Below are 16507 nucleotides of genomic sequence, written 5' to 3' on the forward strand. Positions count from 1 at the left end.
TTCATTTGCTGCTTTGGAAATCAATCAATATAATTTGAATAATTTCAATATACAACTATATAATAATAGCTATTAAGTTTCTGTCACTGAACTAAAGGAGCAATTCATTAACCTTTGCAGGAATTGTATTAACATGCAGTTCTACATGCTGAAGCTCAGAATTGATCATTTATTCATTATCACTTATGCTTAATGCACACTTCTGTACTACATTGGCTGCACCTTTTAAACATGTCGCCAAAAAAGGACAAATCCCATTTCCAGAAAGATTGGCATGCACTTTTCCCACAGACATTACATTTTGAATGCATAAATACAAATGTCATATATTGGCGTTTGTGTTACATTCTATAATATTTCCTTTGCAAACTAGGAAAGATGATTAACAGTCAGTTCAAACAATGTGGCTATTGAGGCAAATCAAAGTCTGTTTATTAATCTACCTGTGGAACTGACTATGTTAAAGTGCACACACATTATCCTGTTGGAGGACAATCCTGAGTCAGGGGGGATGTTTTTCAAGCTGTGGGCCACTGTGACATTTTCTGGCTGGAAACTCTAAAATGAACTTAGGAAGTGTTTGCTTTCATTTGGAAAAAAGGCAAACTGGAAATCCTGTCCTACCCATGTGTAAGGTCATGCTCTTCATCGAACTGCGTGCAGAGAGGAAGTTTTGCACATAGAGGAAACCTGTTTTCAAACTCATCCATATCTTTCACATAAAAACACTGTGATTTTATTAGATCTTGTGAGTTTATCTTTGCCAACAGTTGTTCTCATCACAAAGGTTACGATAGGTTTACAAAGAGCTATGAGTAGTTCACTATAACTACAATCAGTTACGGTTAACATTTACTACATTGGAAAGCAACACTTTTAAATACTTTAGCTGTGATATAATGTTATTTACAACAGTGTTAAAGTTGTATGAATCAACAGTGGAAGGTAAAGACAACAAAATATCTTCAAAATAGGCATTACATAATTATGAATCTTAAGGTACAAGAAAAACCAGAACCATAGCAGAGACATCAGCAAAGTGATTACGCTGGAACTGTTTCAGTGTAGCAGGAATAGAGCTGAGCTGTCAGACATTAATAGTTGTGAATACAATCATCCATATCTTTCTTCTCTGATTTGGGACTTTCTCACAGTGCCAGTGTGTCTTTAATCAGTCTTCTCATGGTGGTGCTTACAGAGGTGCCCAGAGAGTCAGTGATCTGGTATGTGATTTTGTAAAGGTATGGCTGGACATCTTTGAGACTGGTGTCAAAAACATTGTCCACTTCAGACTGGGTGGGCATCTTTGGTAGGTATTCGTGACGATTTATAACCTCAACTACGTTGATCACCTTCTCACCCAGCTTTTCGCCTACTTTCTCCCTGCAGATCTGTCTCTCCTGCTCATTAGCCAGGTTGACAACGTTGACCTTGATGCTCCACACTTCCCAGGGAATACACTCATCAGAAAAGGGCCAGCGAGACTTCTTCTTCTGGTAGAACTCCAGTGAGATCTGCCCCATGCCGTCGCTGCCAGAGTTGCTCAAAGCATCCTGTGACCAAAGCATGTAAAGTGGTAAATTACAGGCCTGTCCGTGGTTTACAGTCAACAATCACGTTCAAAACACCGTACCTTAAACTCAGACACAGCTTTCCTGATCATCCTATCCAACTCCTCCGATGACACTCTGACAAAGGTGAAATCAATGAAGTCGCAGTCGATGTCTAGTGTGCCCACAGTACCGATGGAGTAGGTGCCCTCTTTTTTGTAGTGAAATTTCCCAGTGCTGCGGTGTAGTAAAATGGTGTGCAGCAAAGCCAACATAGCTTCTTCCACCTGCCTCGCCTCCACTGTTACTTCAAGAACTTCCGAGCGACAATTCATGGCGAAATATTTCTATTTACGAGCGACGACACAAGTAGGGTGACGATGGCTGCTGTTCACGTTAGCTGACAAAGATACACTTTGTTTACCTCCGCGACTGGGCGGAGCCTATTCTACACAGTGTTTTACAATACAAAATGCAGTATAGGTGTCTATAGATTACCTCCAAACGTAATTTATTGGAACTAAGCACAGGGACACTGCACCAGAAACATGCTAGCTAGTTCAATGTTTGCTACAAATCGGACAGGAAGGTGCAATAATGATGACAGCGGACAAACTACGGCAAGTCGCGTAGTACAAAATACCCGTTCTGTGTGTCGTAGACAATAACAAACACTGGCAGCAGTCGCGGTGCATTCTGGGATTTACAGTTTGTGCCACATATCTGTATCCGAACGGCAGCGTTAACTTTGTACAGTCAGACCGAGACGGAGCCGCAACCAAGTCCCGCGGCAGGGACCGCACTCTTCGCTCTCAGGATGTTTTCCGGGCGTTCGTGTTTAATATCTGGCTGTGGTCTGGTGGACCTTAGCCGTGGACTTTGTAACTGAGTCTTTTTTGGTCAACTTTGGCGACCTCGGAGCTAATGAAGGATAGCTAGTTAGTTAAGCGAACCGCGGCGAAGATTAGCTAACTAAGCTAACCAGCATATTCCAGTAGAGGAGTGTGCTATTCTGCAGGTTTAGGTGAACACGCAGACTACCTTTAGCTCATTGACGATGGTCGTGGTCTCTGCAACCAGCTTGCGTAATTTGGGACCTCTGTATGGCGTTTAAAAGCTGCTCTAGAGTACTGCAATATGGATAACAATAAGCACGGTTTGTTTTGGGGGTTGATAACTGTGCGATTATCTGTTGTGGGAGTTTGCTTCCATTGATTTCGCTGCTCCTAGACCAAATAAATACTATGAGGTTGCCAGGATTTTTATTAAAGGAGGAGTGTTAAGCTGTGATTATCGCTTTTATTTGCAAAGAATGTCCGAGTTGGAAAGTTCTAGTTCTTATCTTGGTTCGGAGGATCCGCAGTGGCTATGCATGGTCACACTGTTTTTCGCATCCGTGGTTACTCTGATACTGTATTTTATACAGTATTTCCAACAAAGGGGTGTAGGAAATAAGCAAAGAACAGCACAGGACAATGCGGCGAAGGAGGAAGCCGCCGCTTTGTTGGGATGGGCGCTGTCACTGAAAAACTGGAAAAGTCAATGGAGAGGAGCCTGGTGCAGAGCTTTGAATGACGAATCAAGGAAGCGTAGGGTAAGTCTCATGACCACCAAACCATCAGTCTGCTCTGTGGCAGGTGACTTCAGTAAAGAAAAGGAAGCCTGGTTAAAGTCAACATGAAATGAAATCTGTTGACCGCTTGTGCTTTCATATAGTCAGGTTGTGATGCTTTTAGAGTGTTAATACTACCTCATTCTTTGTTATTACACAATTCTTTGACTAATTTTACTCATGCTTCGTTTTAGTGATCACTCAACATTATACAATTTTCCTCTTTTTTTACTCTATATCAGCATCATTATTTAATCAAGTCAAAACATAGATATAGATATTGCCAGTGTGAAAGATTACAGCTCTGCTCATTTGTTCACAATAACTCAGTTTTTCTTACCTGGAATTGTCACTTTTTGTTGTTTTAATGTTCCTGTCTTCTTCATCAACAGGGCTCTGTTCTCTTGACATTTGAAGAGAATGATTTCGAGGCATCAGAGCTCATGGTCAGCCATGTGTCTAGCTTTACAAAGTCTGCAAGGAACAAGGTACGTTGTAGCCGTATCAGCTACTTATCGATACAGTTGAAAAGCTTTTCCTCCAAAATGTATTTTTTATGTTTGTAACTGTAACTAGTATTATCTCTTAATCTTTTTTCAGTGATCAATAAATATATTTTTCTTGGAGATATCTAGAACATTTGTGCTGGTGATGAATGTGCTTGTTGTATTGTCATCATGCTCCTCCAAATGCATCTAAAAAATAATACAGTTTGTTTTCCATGGCAGCTTCAGCATTCATCTGGATACAGCAGCACACACTATATAGATTTCTAATTTCCTTTTTCATGTACTTTACTGATGAAGCCTGTCCCTTAAATCATCTTCATTTTAGCCTACAGTTGAAAAACACTAACATCAGCTCATCAGCTCTTGTACAAATACCCCCCTCCCCAAATAATTCCCCAATCACAAGACACCAGTAATGAATACTTGTGTTTAAAACAGGCTATATATATATATACATGTATATCATAATAAGTTTCTTTTATCGGTCATTCAGATTATGTATCTGCATGTTGTCGAATGTGTTTAAAACAAACTTCCACCACCAGGCTTTCATTTTTTAGAGGGGTCAAACAGGAACATATTGTTCACTGTGTTGATGGCCCAGTTGGCTACGCTGTGCTCCCCAATACTGCAAACTCAGCTTTTTCTTTGTAATAATCGTGATATGGACCAAAATACCAGGTGCTCTGTTGTTGAATGCAGGGAGTTTAATGAACAGAGGCTTATTTTTACCCTCATGGTGCGAGTGTGCGCACACACTTGTGTGTGCTCGTATAGTATGTGTGTGTACGCTTTAAGAAGCTTACATATGTGTCAAGCTCAGCACAAAGGAGGAGCAGGCACACAGTATGTTTGTGTTTCGGTTACCTTTTAAAGTGACGTCATACTGAACTGGATGCAAACAAACTCACTCTACCCTTAAATCAGAATGAAGGCACTAAATAAATATCTATATAAGAGGACCTTTTACCATTGTGTGGTAATTTACTTTCCATGCATTCAGTTGTAGTGAAGGTGACGTATTGTACTTGATTACATGACTGAATCTATTGCTGATGGTTTAAGAAGTTAGTAAAGATGTTCTTCCTATATTACAGTTCAGTATGAACTTCTCCTGTGTTAACTTGATTGTAGATTTGTTTTAAAATTTTATTTCAGTACCACATTTTTATTGTAGTAATCTAAATGTACTGTTTAGGTGACTGAATCTTGTACAGTTACTTTCACAGTTGGACAGCATTTTACAGATTAGCAGAAATTTAGCTCCTTCCTGTATGACATGGTTTGTCTGCATGTGGGTTACATGCAAATGCTAGCTCTTTCATTCTCAATAGATTAACATTACACTAATGCTTTACTTTATCTTCCCAACAGGCTGCTTCCTGCAGTGTGACTGGGGAGAAGCTTCAGTTTTTGCTCAGTGCTGCGTCAACAGCCATGGCTACAGCAGATCCTTGTAAATACACAGTCTGTATATCCCCACTGGAGCTGCAGGTAAATGCTCTATATTTCAAGGGTATGTGTTAAAAGTTGCTAATCTCATGAAACCAAACAATACAAATCTGTTCTTTTTGTGAAGGAACACATTTGAACACATTCTTTGGAGCTCACTGTGGTTTACTTTAATGGGAGATTTTATTGAACATGACGCGCTGCCCAGCATTGGCTTTCTGCTGGCAGCAGCATTAGATTCAATCATCAGGGTATCTTTCTGTGGTTGGCAAACATCCAAAAGACTTCATTAAAATCACTGTCAGGTCCTTTTCCAGTAACACTCGTCCAGTGTCTGCGTTCGCCTTTGTCAGGGGTCTTCACAGGACTGAAGGCACCCTGAAGTTATATCAAAAAGACTAATGACTGTTTTTTATTACCTGGAAATTATAGTCATTTATTGTCATACTCACATCTGACTGCACGTATCACTTCTCATCTCTTCAGTAAAATACTGCTATGGTTCATCACCAGTCTTTCCTAACATCCTATCCTCCTCAGACTTAAATGCAACGTTGAAATTCTAATATCAAAGATGGTTTGTTGGAATATGTAGTGTGCAATGGGTTACGTGTTCACCTTCGTATGCATACAAACAGATATACAGGCTAACCCAATTATATTAAGTCTATTATTAAACCAGTAATATGCCTGCCCCCACCCTCATTGAGCTCACTGCACCATAAATACAACAAGAGTTAGAGGTTACAGAGCTTAAGAAGAGATTAGAGTTGGGGTGTTTTGGTTTTAGTTGTGCATCAGTTGTTGCAGGAACACAAAGAAACCTTTTGTCTCTTTTTCACTCTCACTGTTTCAGTCTGTAACAGTCAGAAAGGCCATAGCTTTTGACAGTCATCCAGGCTAGAATTATCCTGGCTCGTCATGAGTGCAGAGACATGTGGAACTGAAGGCCTGGCCGGGGACATAATAATACATCCTGTATACTATGGTTTGTTGCTGAGTGTACTTTGTCCTTTAACACACTGTTACACCACATGCCATTATATTATGTATTGCATGGTTATGAAAGACACCATGTGTAGAGCTAATGAAGCATTCCCCTTTGAAATACAAAAAGTGCCTTAACATCTCATGTAGTTTGACTACACAACCATTTACACAATCATTTAAGTGATAATATATTTGGAGAAGACAGGAGCCTTGTATTTTTTAGTTCATATGTATACATGTTTTTATTTTGGCAATTTAAGCTAGTTTTAGCATGATACTATACGCTGCTCTGTGGTATAACTCTGCTTCACCCTTACACTGCACCTCTCTCTGCACAACTGCTATAAAGTTATAATAAGTGAGAATACTACTAAACTTACGAATCAAGTAGAATACTCTACTCTGACTGGTTTCAAGGGGCCACCACAATTAAAACCTTTTAGAAGCAAATATTTCCCCACCACTGCCAGGCTGTTCTGTGAGGCTGTGACAGGAGGCTTCACAAGCACCTCTGCAGACTGGGACAAGTTGAGCATATTTCTATTAAAATAATGTAGCTTTCATTATTATGCTAAAATACCTAATGTGATATATTTCTATGAATTGATCAGGGCTCCGTGTGGCTGTGATATTGTTCTTCTGGATCTGCATTCTTACTGCTATCTGTTGAGGCCTTTGTTTGGCATGAAACAGGAGGCTGTTCTGTCTTACACTGGAATCCTAACATGCTGCGGCAGGATGGCCCATTCTCTTCTCCCTCTCTCTGTTCTGTTTTCTTTCACTTTCTCTCTCTGATGAGCTACAGCAGGTGTTGATGTACACCTTGCTGACCTTCTCTAAGAAGGTTTGTTTGTCCGATAAGAGAGGTATTGTTTAACTTAGCTGGACTTAGAGCGTAAGGTGTTGACCAAGGGCAGGCCAGCCCTCCTAGCAGAAGAGGGGTGGAGCAATATTTGTATGGCCTCTTCCCCAGTCACTTAATGATGTTGTTTGTACACTCAACAAAAAATGTTTCTCAGTGAGAAAGTTTTGTAATTTCTAAGACACATATACCCTTGTCCTGTTTAGTATCTCTTGCCTTCTTTCATACTGAAGTCACTCTTTTCTCCTACACAGTTAAGTAACTTAAAGCCAGCTTAAATACTTTTATAAAAAAAATTAAAATAAATTACAATCTGTCAAGTAATTTCTAGTACCACCCTAAATATTCCTGTTATAATTTGTAATTTTATAAGATATTATATGAATACAAGTTATTATATTTTGTAGTAACACTGCATGGTGTAACTCAACATAATACTGTACATATTAGAATTAACTTTTCACATCACATACTTTTTTTCTAGCTACTCAACAGTGAGTTTGTTGTTTTTTCTCAAACAATATCAGTATCATATCTAGAGAGAAAGGCTGTCAGTGTTTGGAGAGTCGATGACTGCGTGTCTGCTCTCAAAAGTCAATTCTTAAATGATCCTCAAGTGATCTTCCAGTAGACAGTGCAATGAATACAAATTAAAATCTCATTCACAGATTGCACTTATAGTATATCAACAGAATAATGATGTCCACGTAGTTTGAGTGAGTGCAACATTGCTCACTGCCACTGAATTACTATAAGTCAACAAATGAACTACAATATTATAATTTCCACTGGGAACAATTATTTCTGATGTTATGAAAACTGGTGTAGAGGTGACAAATGATCACTTGCTAAACTGTTTGATACTTTGTCTTTTAATTCATCACCAGACCAGTGAGCTGAAAATTAGAAAATGAACTCAACAGAAAAAGCAGCACTTGCTTTTCCCTCTATAACACCATTTTGGTGTCCTTGAGCAAAGTCAAATGACCAATAAATCTGTTGTAAATGTAAACAGCCTCTGAGTGTAATTTTATCTGCTGTGTTCCTCAGCTTGATCTACAGAAGCAGGAAGCTGAAGATGAGGTCAAGGTGAGCTGGTGGGTGTCTTCCATCAAGACAGGGGAGCTGCAGGTGATGCTGGCATCCACTCAGGTAATTTTAGTGCTATATTCATTGAACCTGAAAAAAGAAGATAAATTGATGGCTGAATTTGAGAGTATAATAGTTTACGATATGATCATCTGTCTCTTTTAGAACAATGCTAACACTTGCAGTGTAGCAGCCATGAAGGAGCAGTTGAGGCAACTGTTACTTGCCACATGTCCCTCTGTACTGCTGAGCTGCAGGCCTGCTCGGGCCTCAGAGGTCAAGGTGAGTGGGAGAGTCGTGCATGACATCTCAATAGCTGCTGTTGTGCCTTGAGATGACTTCTGTTGGGATTTGGCGCTATCCAAATAAAATTGAAATTGAAATTACACAAGAATGCCATGGAGACAAGTGCTTGCAAATATGTCAGACATTATTTGCTGTATGCTGCAATAAGTCAAACCAGACTTTAATCTATCACATGGTGGCTGTTTGACAGATATGACCTGCAGGTCAGATTTTGACATGAAATGGAAAACATGAAATGTTTTATGAAATTGTTGCCAAGTAGCTTAAGAATCGTGTTGTCAGTATTTCAACATTATTGAGTTATTTACTTGATATAATTCCTCCAACAGGAAGCCCAAAACAAAGTGGTTTCACCCCCAAAACCGCCCCGTGCCCATGACTGGAAGCTGCTGGTAAAAAACATCCGGGTGACACTCAGTCAGGAGGAAGATGCTGCAGGTTGGATGTTGATGTTGTCTGTCTGTGACTTCATTGAGTTAACACAGCACAGAGCCCTAAAGCTAGGAAATTATACTCAGTCAGTCAACTGAGCTTGATGTTTTTTTCTAACTTATCTTCTATCAAAGCGTTACTGCTATGCTGGCGTCAAAATGCACTGTACACTGTCTGTGTCTGCAAGGTCTCTGATTTGCTGGTGTCCTTCAACATTATTGACTAATGCTAACAACACCAAGAGTAGTACTGGAGTCAGTGCTCACTTTTATATTCTTGTATGTGAAAAACGTAGGTGTAACATTAGTTTTAGATAATGTCTATGCTGCATTGAGAAAGCATACTAAAGCATACTACTGTACTTAAGTACAATATTGAAGTACTCATGCTTCATCAGATCAGTTTACTGCCTCATATAGTGGCATGCTTTGCTCTCTGTTAGAAGTGCTGTGTTTTCTTACTCTATTTGAATTGTTTTGTTTTATTACTTCTATTACTACGTTTTAGAGACTGTTTGAATTTGGCACTATATTTTGCCAACATAGTCTGTGTAGTTTGGTCATAGGCTGTAAAACCACTAGTTTTAACAACATCTCATCATTTGCGATGAGGACCAACATCATCATCACAACTTCGTCCACAACAACTTTGATTTGGTAGTTGCTGTGGTGACTCACTGTCTTAATTGTGTATCAGTGACTGTCAGTACAACCTGAGGTTTTCTGTGCATCACAGATATGACACGGTGTCAAGCACTTCCCTATTTGTGTTCCTTCTCTTGAGTAAAGAGCAGTTATACTTAGCTTAGCTTCACTTGTGACACTCCTTGGACACCAGATCCTCATCTGTTGGACTCTGAATGCCTTTAAACTTCTTGCTGTTGTATTTATTAGGAGACAGTCATTTCACATCACTGGATCCTTGCATGTGGCTAATAAAGTTTAATTTCAAACGTCAATTAAATAGGCAGACATCTATTTAGTCCAATGAAGTGAAGTCATGGATTCCCTTATTTGATCACTTCATTCAGATGACTTCACCATTGTCTCCTGGAACACCTGTTTTTTCTATTTGATGCAAACAGACTTTTTTCTGCTGTGTTTGCAGGCAGCATAAATCCTCTATGTATAATGCAGTTAGATGAACCTCCACAGAGGTTTAACACGTCTGTCTTGAAGAACACAACCAGTCCTGCTTGGGACCAGCCATTTATCTTGTAAGTATGCATGTAGAGCTCCGCAAACCACTGCTGTCTTTAAGATGCTGTTTTTGTTTGTTTCTTCTCTGTTCGTCTACATTGATGTGTGTTCCTACACACTTTGTTTTCATATCTTGACAGTGAATTAAATGGACAATCCAAAGAGCTCAAGATTCAGTTGATAAATGATGGGCAGCCTGAAGAGAGTAAGAGAAGTCCAGAAATTAGCTGATATCTGTGTGGTATTCTCAACGACAAAGAGTTGTTTTATTCATGAGCAATATCTCTCACATGCTTTGATACTAACAGACTAAATGCTATCTCTCTGTCAGATTCTTTACTCGGTGAGATGTCAGTGCCTTTTGATCTTGTAAAGAAGCAGCCCAAAGGACAGCAAACATTTGCACTCATGACCAAAGACACAGTGACTGGATCACTTACTACTGAAGTAAGACCATCGTCCCAGTGAACACACTATTATGACTCATGTTTGTCTTAATATCATGAGATAGAGTTTGTTTTTCTATCTATCAGGTGTTTATGTACAGGTTATGTGGGGAATTGTATTTTTCAGTTTACCTACCTGGACCCCAGTGAGGTGAGGTCCTGGCACCCTCCCACCCCAGCCTCCAACAAGAGGGTGGAGATGGACCGTACAGTAATGCCCTGTGGCACAGTGGTCACCACCATCACCGCGGTGAAGAGCAAGCCAGGTCGACCACTCCCTCTTGGACTCAACATAGGTATTGCACCTCAGTGCTTTGACACTGCACTCCAGTGACAAGGAAGAGGGGCAGAGCCTTGTTCAGTGAAGATATGTGTATTTTTTTTAATATCTGATAGTGCTGCTGGTGTAAGCACAACTTCAGACAAATACAGTTTTGAGTGTTGTCCCTGAAAGTGGAAAACCCAAAACAAGGAAATTTCAGTTTTGAAACCCAGTCACTGTAGCACTCAGCAGATATACTGTCGAGTTACTGGCAGCAAACCTGTTTTTCCTCTCCTGATCTGTGATGATCCTTTGGAGCCAATCACAAAACACTCTGAAAACATTTAGTACAAATAATTAAAACTAGACCATTTTTAGCAAGACATTCATGGTCCTCACAGGTTGCGTCCACTGTTAGATAAAAGCTTTCAGTTATTCAGTGACATATGCTGACTGATATTCATGGTTCCACAAGTTTCTTACCGACTTTGGTGATTCCCTTTCTCTTCTAACACCAACACTTCATTAAAAATGATGTTTGTCCACCACTAATTTCCTCCTCCAATGTTATGGTAAAGATTCTCAGTCAGGTTCCTCCTCAAATGTTAGCTTGCTAACACGGTAAGTGCGTTTACATGCACTCTAGTAACCAGGTTCCTGAGAGAAACCAGGTTTCTTGTGTAAATGGGGAACTAGCAGCATGGTTCTCAGATTTTGTCTGTATGGAGACAGAAGAGATGCTTCCCAATCTTCTTTCTCTCTTTCTGACTGTGAGAGAAAGACGCTGCACTTATTTAGATGCCCATGGGGAACTTTGTGTCTGTTTCACTTTCAGTTGGATTTGTAGAAGATTAACACGTATGTTGACCAGGAGGCGGAACAGCTCTGCAAGATTGTACAATGGCACAGTGGTGCTTTACGTTAAACACATTGTTACACCGAAGTGAGGTCAGCGATGTGGTGTGAATGTGGTAACACATCTAAACAGTAATAGGAGGATGTTCTAGATGTTAATACATACAAATATAAATAATAGCAGTAATGATTGTTGAATTAAGTTTAAAGTCCTGGTGCTTCTGACTCACTGCCATGGCTTACTGTGACAGTTGGGTAGAACAGAGCCATTGTTAATATTATTAGTAAGAGCTGCATGTTTTCTAGCATGACAAATCCATATGTCTGATATGAAAAAAGCCTGTCATTGGACCACAGCTGGACAAATTACACTAATTTCTTTAACCACGTGATGCACATGAACTTTTCTTAACAAGCTGTGACTTCAACTTTCATTGGAAGCAGTTGGTTAAGATTAATGTGTGGTTTCTCAGATACTGCCCAGAAAGCTGTGGCCAACAAGCCCAAGCTGTCTGAACGCCGTGTTTCAGAGCAAGCATCTATGCTGGGGACCACAGTCAGCAAGGCCTTGTCATCCTCTGACACCGAGTTGCTGATGCTCAATGGCACAGATCCAGTGGCCGAGGCCGCCATCAAACAACTCCACCAGTCTGCCAAGCAAAAGCTCAAGTCCCCGGTGAAGAAGAGCACCATCATCATCTCTGGCATCGCCAAAGTAAGGATGAGCTCAAACTTTTATAATTTCAACATTGTAAGACTGTTTTATTTAATTACTTTTTTTAAACATAAGTGGTAATTGCTTAGAAGCTTAGGAGTACCAGTTTCCATCACTACCTTTAGGTGGCTTAATGTCCTTAAATGTAGTTGATAATGAAAGCGAAACAGAAAAGATCTCAAATGAAAATACAACAATGTGTAGCAATTGTGCTTTATTTGTTTTGTTTTGTTTTAAATACACCTCCTGTGCCAGTAATTAAAGCTGAGGCATCTTGTGGTAAAATAGTTCCAGTGTCCCTTATCTTAATACTGTAATCTGGTTTAAATCACATTTAAACAGAACACACACACATAGTTGTAGATTCACAATGCCAGAGGAAGTATTTGCAGAAAGAAATGCAAACGTTAAATCAAGGGAAATATCACTTTACTAGAAATTAATTTTAAAAATGTGAATGTGCTTAATTTCCCAGACGCCGTTGTCTCAGGATGATGAGCTAGCTTTGATGGCGGGCTACGCTGCAGCAATGGATGCCTCAATGTCAGAGGGCAGCTCCACTCAGGACATGACCACAGCGATTGTGTCAGGGACCAGCAGCCCTCCAGACATATCGGAGCCTCAAGAAGGACCCAGTGGAATTGGGCGACCTCCAGAGGACTGGGAGAGCCAGACAGGAGAGGAACTAGAGCATACCTCACTATCCATGTGTGTGTCTGAAGCAAACTGTAAGAAGGGCAGAGGTGAGAGGTCACAGTCTATATGGAAATGCTCCAAAACTGAATCTCCTAAAGGCAGAACCTCACCAGTTTCTCTGTCTGTTTTTTTTTCTGGCCATCTGTTGCTCCTCAGTAATTATGTCTGTTGTAATATTTTCTCTTTTTCCCTCTTACTGTGACAACTTTTGTTTTTACGCCGTCTTAGAGGAAAGCAGTGCTAAACACACATTATGCCCAGATGAGTAAGTTACTTCATGAGTTACTTGTAGTATCCTTGGTACTCTAGTATGTGTAGTTTATGCTAACAGTAGAGTAGATAACATTTATTCTGAACTTTTAAATTCATTTTTTAATTCGTTAGCTTGTATTAGCTGCTTTATATTAGTGCTATTGGGCTGCACAATATGGACAACATACTGGGAATATTTTTTAAATGTTCTTTCTCAATATTCCCTTTGATGTAATCAAGTCCATCCTCACTATTCCAGTCTATGTGTATAATTGCACTATAAATTTGGCATATCAAAATGGGTATTGGTAATGGGTAAAATTCAGTAATGAAAACTGTATTATAAAATATCATACACATTATCTGGATCTGACATTTTGTCATTGCCTTACCAGTAGAAGTTGTTGGATGTATATTGTTCAGCCTTTTGGTGGAGGCTTTTATGTGCAGAGGTTACTGATGTTTATTTTTGTTCGTATCAACCTAATCTAATTCACAGATATTTACAGAATTATGCTTGCAGCCAGGTTTGACTGTGCGGTTGCTCTCTATTGGCGTGAGTGAGTGAGTTCACCACAGTATGTCTTTGCTGTCAATTAAACACAATTTTACAACTTAGTGTCAGTATCCAAACCCAGAGCTCAGACAGAGCGAAGATAAGAGTTAAAGACACAGATTTGTATATAGTGTATATTTTTTTCCATTCTGTTTTAACTACACCTGTTTTTTTTTTTCTTGCTAACAAATATGGTCCCACTTCTACTTGGGTTCTTCAAATACTGAATATACATAAGGTTTTGTTGTTGTTTGTTTGTTTTGTTTTTTTCTTATTTTCTTTTGAGTGATGTCATCTTAACCAAGTCCTTGTCTGCTTCTCTGCTACAGGCAGCTTCCTACAGAAGAGTGCCAAGCTCTTCTTCCGGCGGCGTCACCAACGCAAGGACCCAGGAATGAGCCAGTCACACAATGACCTGGTTTACCTGGAGTCTCCGGCTGCAGTGGAGCGGGCCAGCCGAACCGCCACGCTTAGCCGCATGCTGCACCGCAAGAGTAAGAATAAGAGCAAAGCCAACGGCTCTACCTCCATGGGGGAGCCACATGTGTGATCCACCCCCTCTCCCCCACCCTCTTCTCAATCCCTCCCACAACAACTACCATCACCACCTCAAACTTGCACTGGCGGACTTCCTGGTTAACCCACTTCCCACAATCCCTAACCTGCATACTGGGGCTGCTGCACTGTGATTGGCGGAGCAGTGCAGATGGAAAAATATCCTCTTCTATTGCCATATCCTGCTTAAGTGCTTCTTTTTCCACCAAATACAAGCATGCATGGCTGAAAGTACACTGTTCTGGATTTATGACATTTCGGAGGACATAATTCCACATTTCTTTTATTTGATTTTATGCAACATTTTGAAATCTTGAAGTGCTTTTATGACCTTGTTATGGACTGAAGGGACTGGTGTGGGCCGTCACTCTTTACATTATGTCAAATGCAAAGGGTAAACTCTCCCTGCTGTAAACCATAACGTTTCCTACGGTGAAGCAACAGGGCCAAAGATAAAGAGCAGAGTGGTATTTGTATGATTTGCACACTGTTAATACCTTTATTTAAAGTGCAATGACAGGAGCTACTCTTGTCATGGAGACTCTTTTGCAGTTCTGATTTGTGTTCAAAAGATTCATAAAGGGAGACGATTGTTTCACCATGTGACCTGTGCAGGTGGGAGTTAGAATACATACTTCTTACACTAAAACCTCTGAAGAAGCACCCCACTTTTGTTTTTTAATTTACTTATAATACTTTAAATGTATTCCAAATAAAACAGTACATATGCAGTACTGGATGCAATGTGCATATAAAAGCTATAAATAATATTATATTAGTAAAAATAATATAAAGGTATCCAGAAAAATGCCAGCCAAGTTAGGCGTGATTGGCTTGTAAACAAGTGATCCTATCATGCAAATGAATTGACACCTTTCTAAAGAGAAACAGTGACACTGTGGCAAACATAAAACCTCAGCTATATGTGAGTTGTTTTTAATGTTTACTCCATTCTGCAGTGTTTTCAAAAAATATGCAACTTCCTTATTTGTCTTCCTACAAGGGTCCTCCTGTACACTACTGTTTTCTGCAGGGTTGTCAATGTATTGAAAGGGAAGTGAATGAAATTTTATCCAGGGACCGTGACGTTACACTCTGCCATTCATGTCGCATTACGCACTAATGAAACTTGTTTTACGCTCAGTTCAGTCTTGCATTTCATCTGTATGAAATCCACATTCTTTGACTTTCTGACTTGCTGTTTAGATGTAGCTTTGAACACATGAACACAGAGAAGAGTGAACACATTTGGGAGCAAGGAAATTGTTTGGCTGCTTTTTTTAAATCCAGCTAATGATTGTATTTTTTGTTTTATTTTGTAAGCAGCTCAACATTTCTGAACATCATCTTAACTACTGCTTCTTAAAAAATGTGGCGTGCCTCAGACAACTGAGCACTCTGACCAACAGTAGCAACAGATTGCCTTACGGTTATTCTGAGGATATTGACACGGGAAGACTTGCTCTTGGTTGCATGTGACTTTTTGGTCCTGAGGATGCATCATTCACCATCAGACCAGAGAGCTGAAGGAAGCTTTTGGAGTATCTGACGAGTAACGAGTGTTCCTGCACCATCAGCGATGTTTATAATCGAGAAGCCTATGCACCTAACATATCTGTTAACTGAGTGTTTACATCATTTGACTACCTGAGAATTAAAAACACTCACTTGTGTTCATGACAACACTCCTGTGCAGACACAGTGGGGGTTGTCTTTGTGTCATAGCGTTGAAATGATAGAGCTGGGTGTCCCCTGCTCTCATCGCCTGCTTCTCTGTCACCACCAGTCCGATTTTAAAAAAGAAAAAAACTTTATATGTAAAGATTCAGGCTGAATACAATTTTGCAACCACTCAGACAGAAACCCCTTTAAACTATGAGGAACAGAGGGAAACACGGGTCATTTAATCATGCTCAGCTAGCAATGACTACCGTAATGCATTTAATAAGTGGTAGGGCTGTATGTTATTGCTGAACTACTTCCTAATGTTTTTTTTTTTATTATTGGAATATGCTCTGTGCACAGAAACTGACTGACATGCCTGTTGTTGCAGAATGTTCAGTCCTTTCCCTGCAGGGATTGTAACTAATTTACATATTGAGTTATTTCATTTTCAGCAATAAATACTGATTGAATAACTATAACTGATTGAGATTGTGCTGCTACTTT

At 39.8% G+C, this 16507-nt stretch overlaps 2 protein-coding genes across 2 annotated transcripts; one reads left to right on the forward strand and one right to left on the reverse strand.

The window, feature by feature from the left end:
- Positions 1-709: 709 nt before the first annotated feature.
- atg101 (autophagy related 101) lies at positions 710-2151 on the reverse strand. Its single transcript, XM_026373451.1, has 2 exons — positions 1634-2151; positions 710-1553 (listed from the first exon to the last, which is right to left on the reverse strand). The coding sequence occupies exons 1-2, from the start codon at positions 1883-1885 to the stop codon at positions 1149-1151; spliced, it is 657 nt and encodes a 218-aa protein (XP_026229236.1). The 5' UTR covers positions 1886-2151; the 3' UTR covers positions 710-1148.
- Positions 2152-2261: 110 nt separating this feature from the next.
- Positions 2262-16486, forward strand: LOC113171077 (C2 domain-containing protein 2). The gene is made up of 13 exons (XM_026373450.1): positions 2262-3144; positions 3555-3650; positions 5046-5165; positions 8026-8127; positions 8230-8346; positions 8700-8808; positions 9910-10018; positions 10142-10206; positions 10333-10448; positions 10575-10743; positions 12038-12279; positions 12755-13022; positions 14113-16486. Exons 1-13 carry the CDS (start codon positions 2863-2865, stop codon positions 14331-14333), a joined length of 2016 nt encoding a protein of 671 aa, XP_026229235.1. The 5' UTR covers positions 2262-2862; the 3' UTR covers positions 14334-16486.
- The last annotated feature ends 21 nt before the right edge of the window (positions 16487-16507 follow it).

This window comes from Anabas testudineus, chromosome 14, assembly GCF_900324465.2.
Source record: "Anabas testudineus chromosome 14, fAnaTes1.2, whole genome shotgun sequence".
In the NCBI taxonomy this organism is placed as follows: Eukaryota; Metazoa; Chordata; class Actinopteri; order Anabantiformes; family Anabantidae; genus Anabas; species Anabas testudineus.

Coding starts and splice junctions, on each gene's coding strand:
- LOC113171077 (XM_026373450.1), top strand. CDS start 2,863: ATGTCCGAGTTGGAAAGTTCTAGTTCTTATCTTGGTTCGGAGGATCCG. Junction 5,166..8,025: donor TATCCCCACTGGAGCTGCAG/GTAAATGCTCTA, acceptor TGTGTTCCTCAG/CTTGATCTACAGAAGCAGGA. Junction 10,449..10,574: donor CTGGATCACTTACTACTGAA/GTAAGACCATCG, acceptor TGTATTTTTCAG/TTTACCTACCTGGACCCCAG.
- atg101 (XM_026373451.1), bottom strand. CDS start 1,885: ATGAATTGTCGCTCGGAAGTTCTTGAAGTAACAGTGGAGGCGAGGCAG. Junction 1,554..1,633: donor AAGCTGTGTCTGAGTTTAAG/GTACGGTGTTTT, acceptor CTTTGGTCACAG/GATGCTTTGAGCAACTCTGG.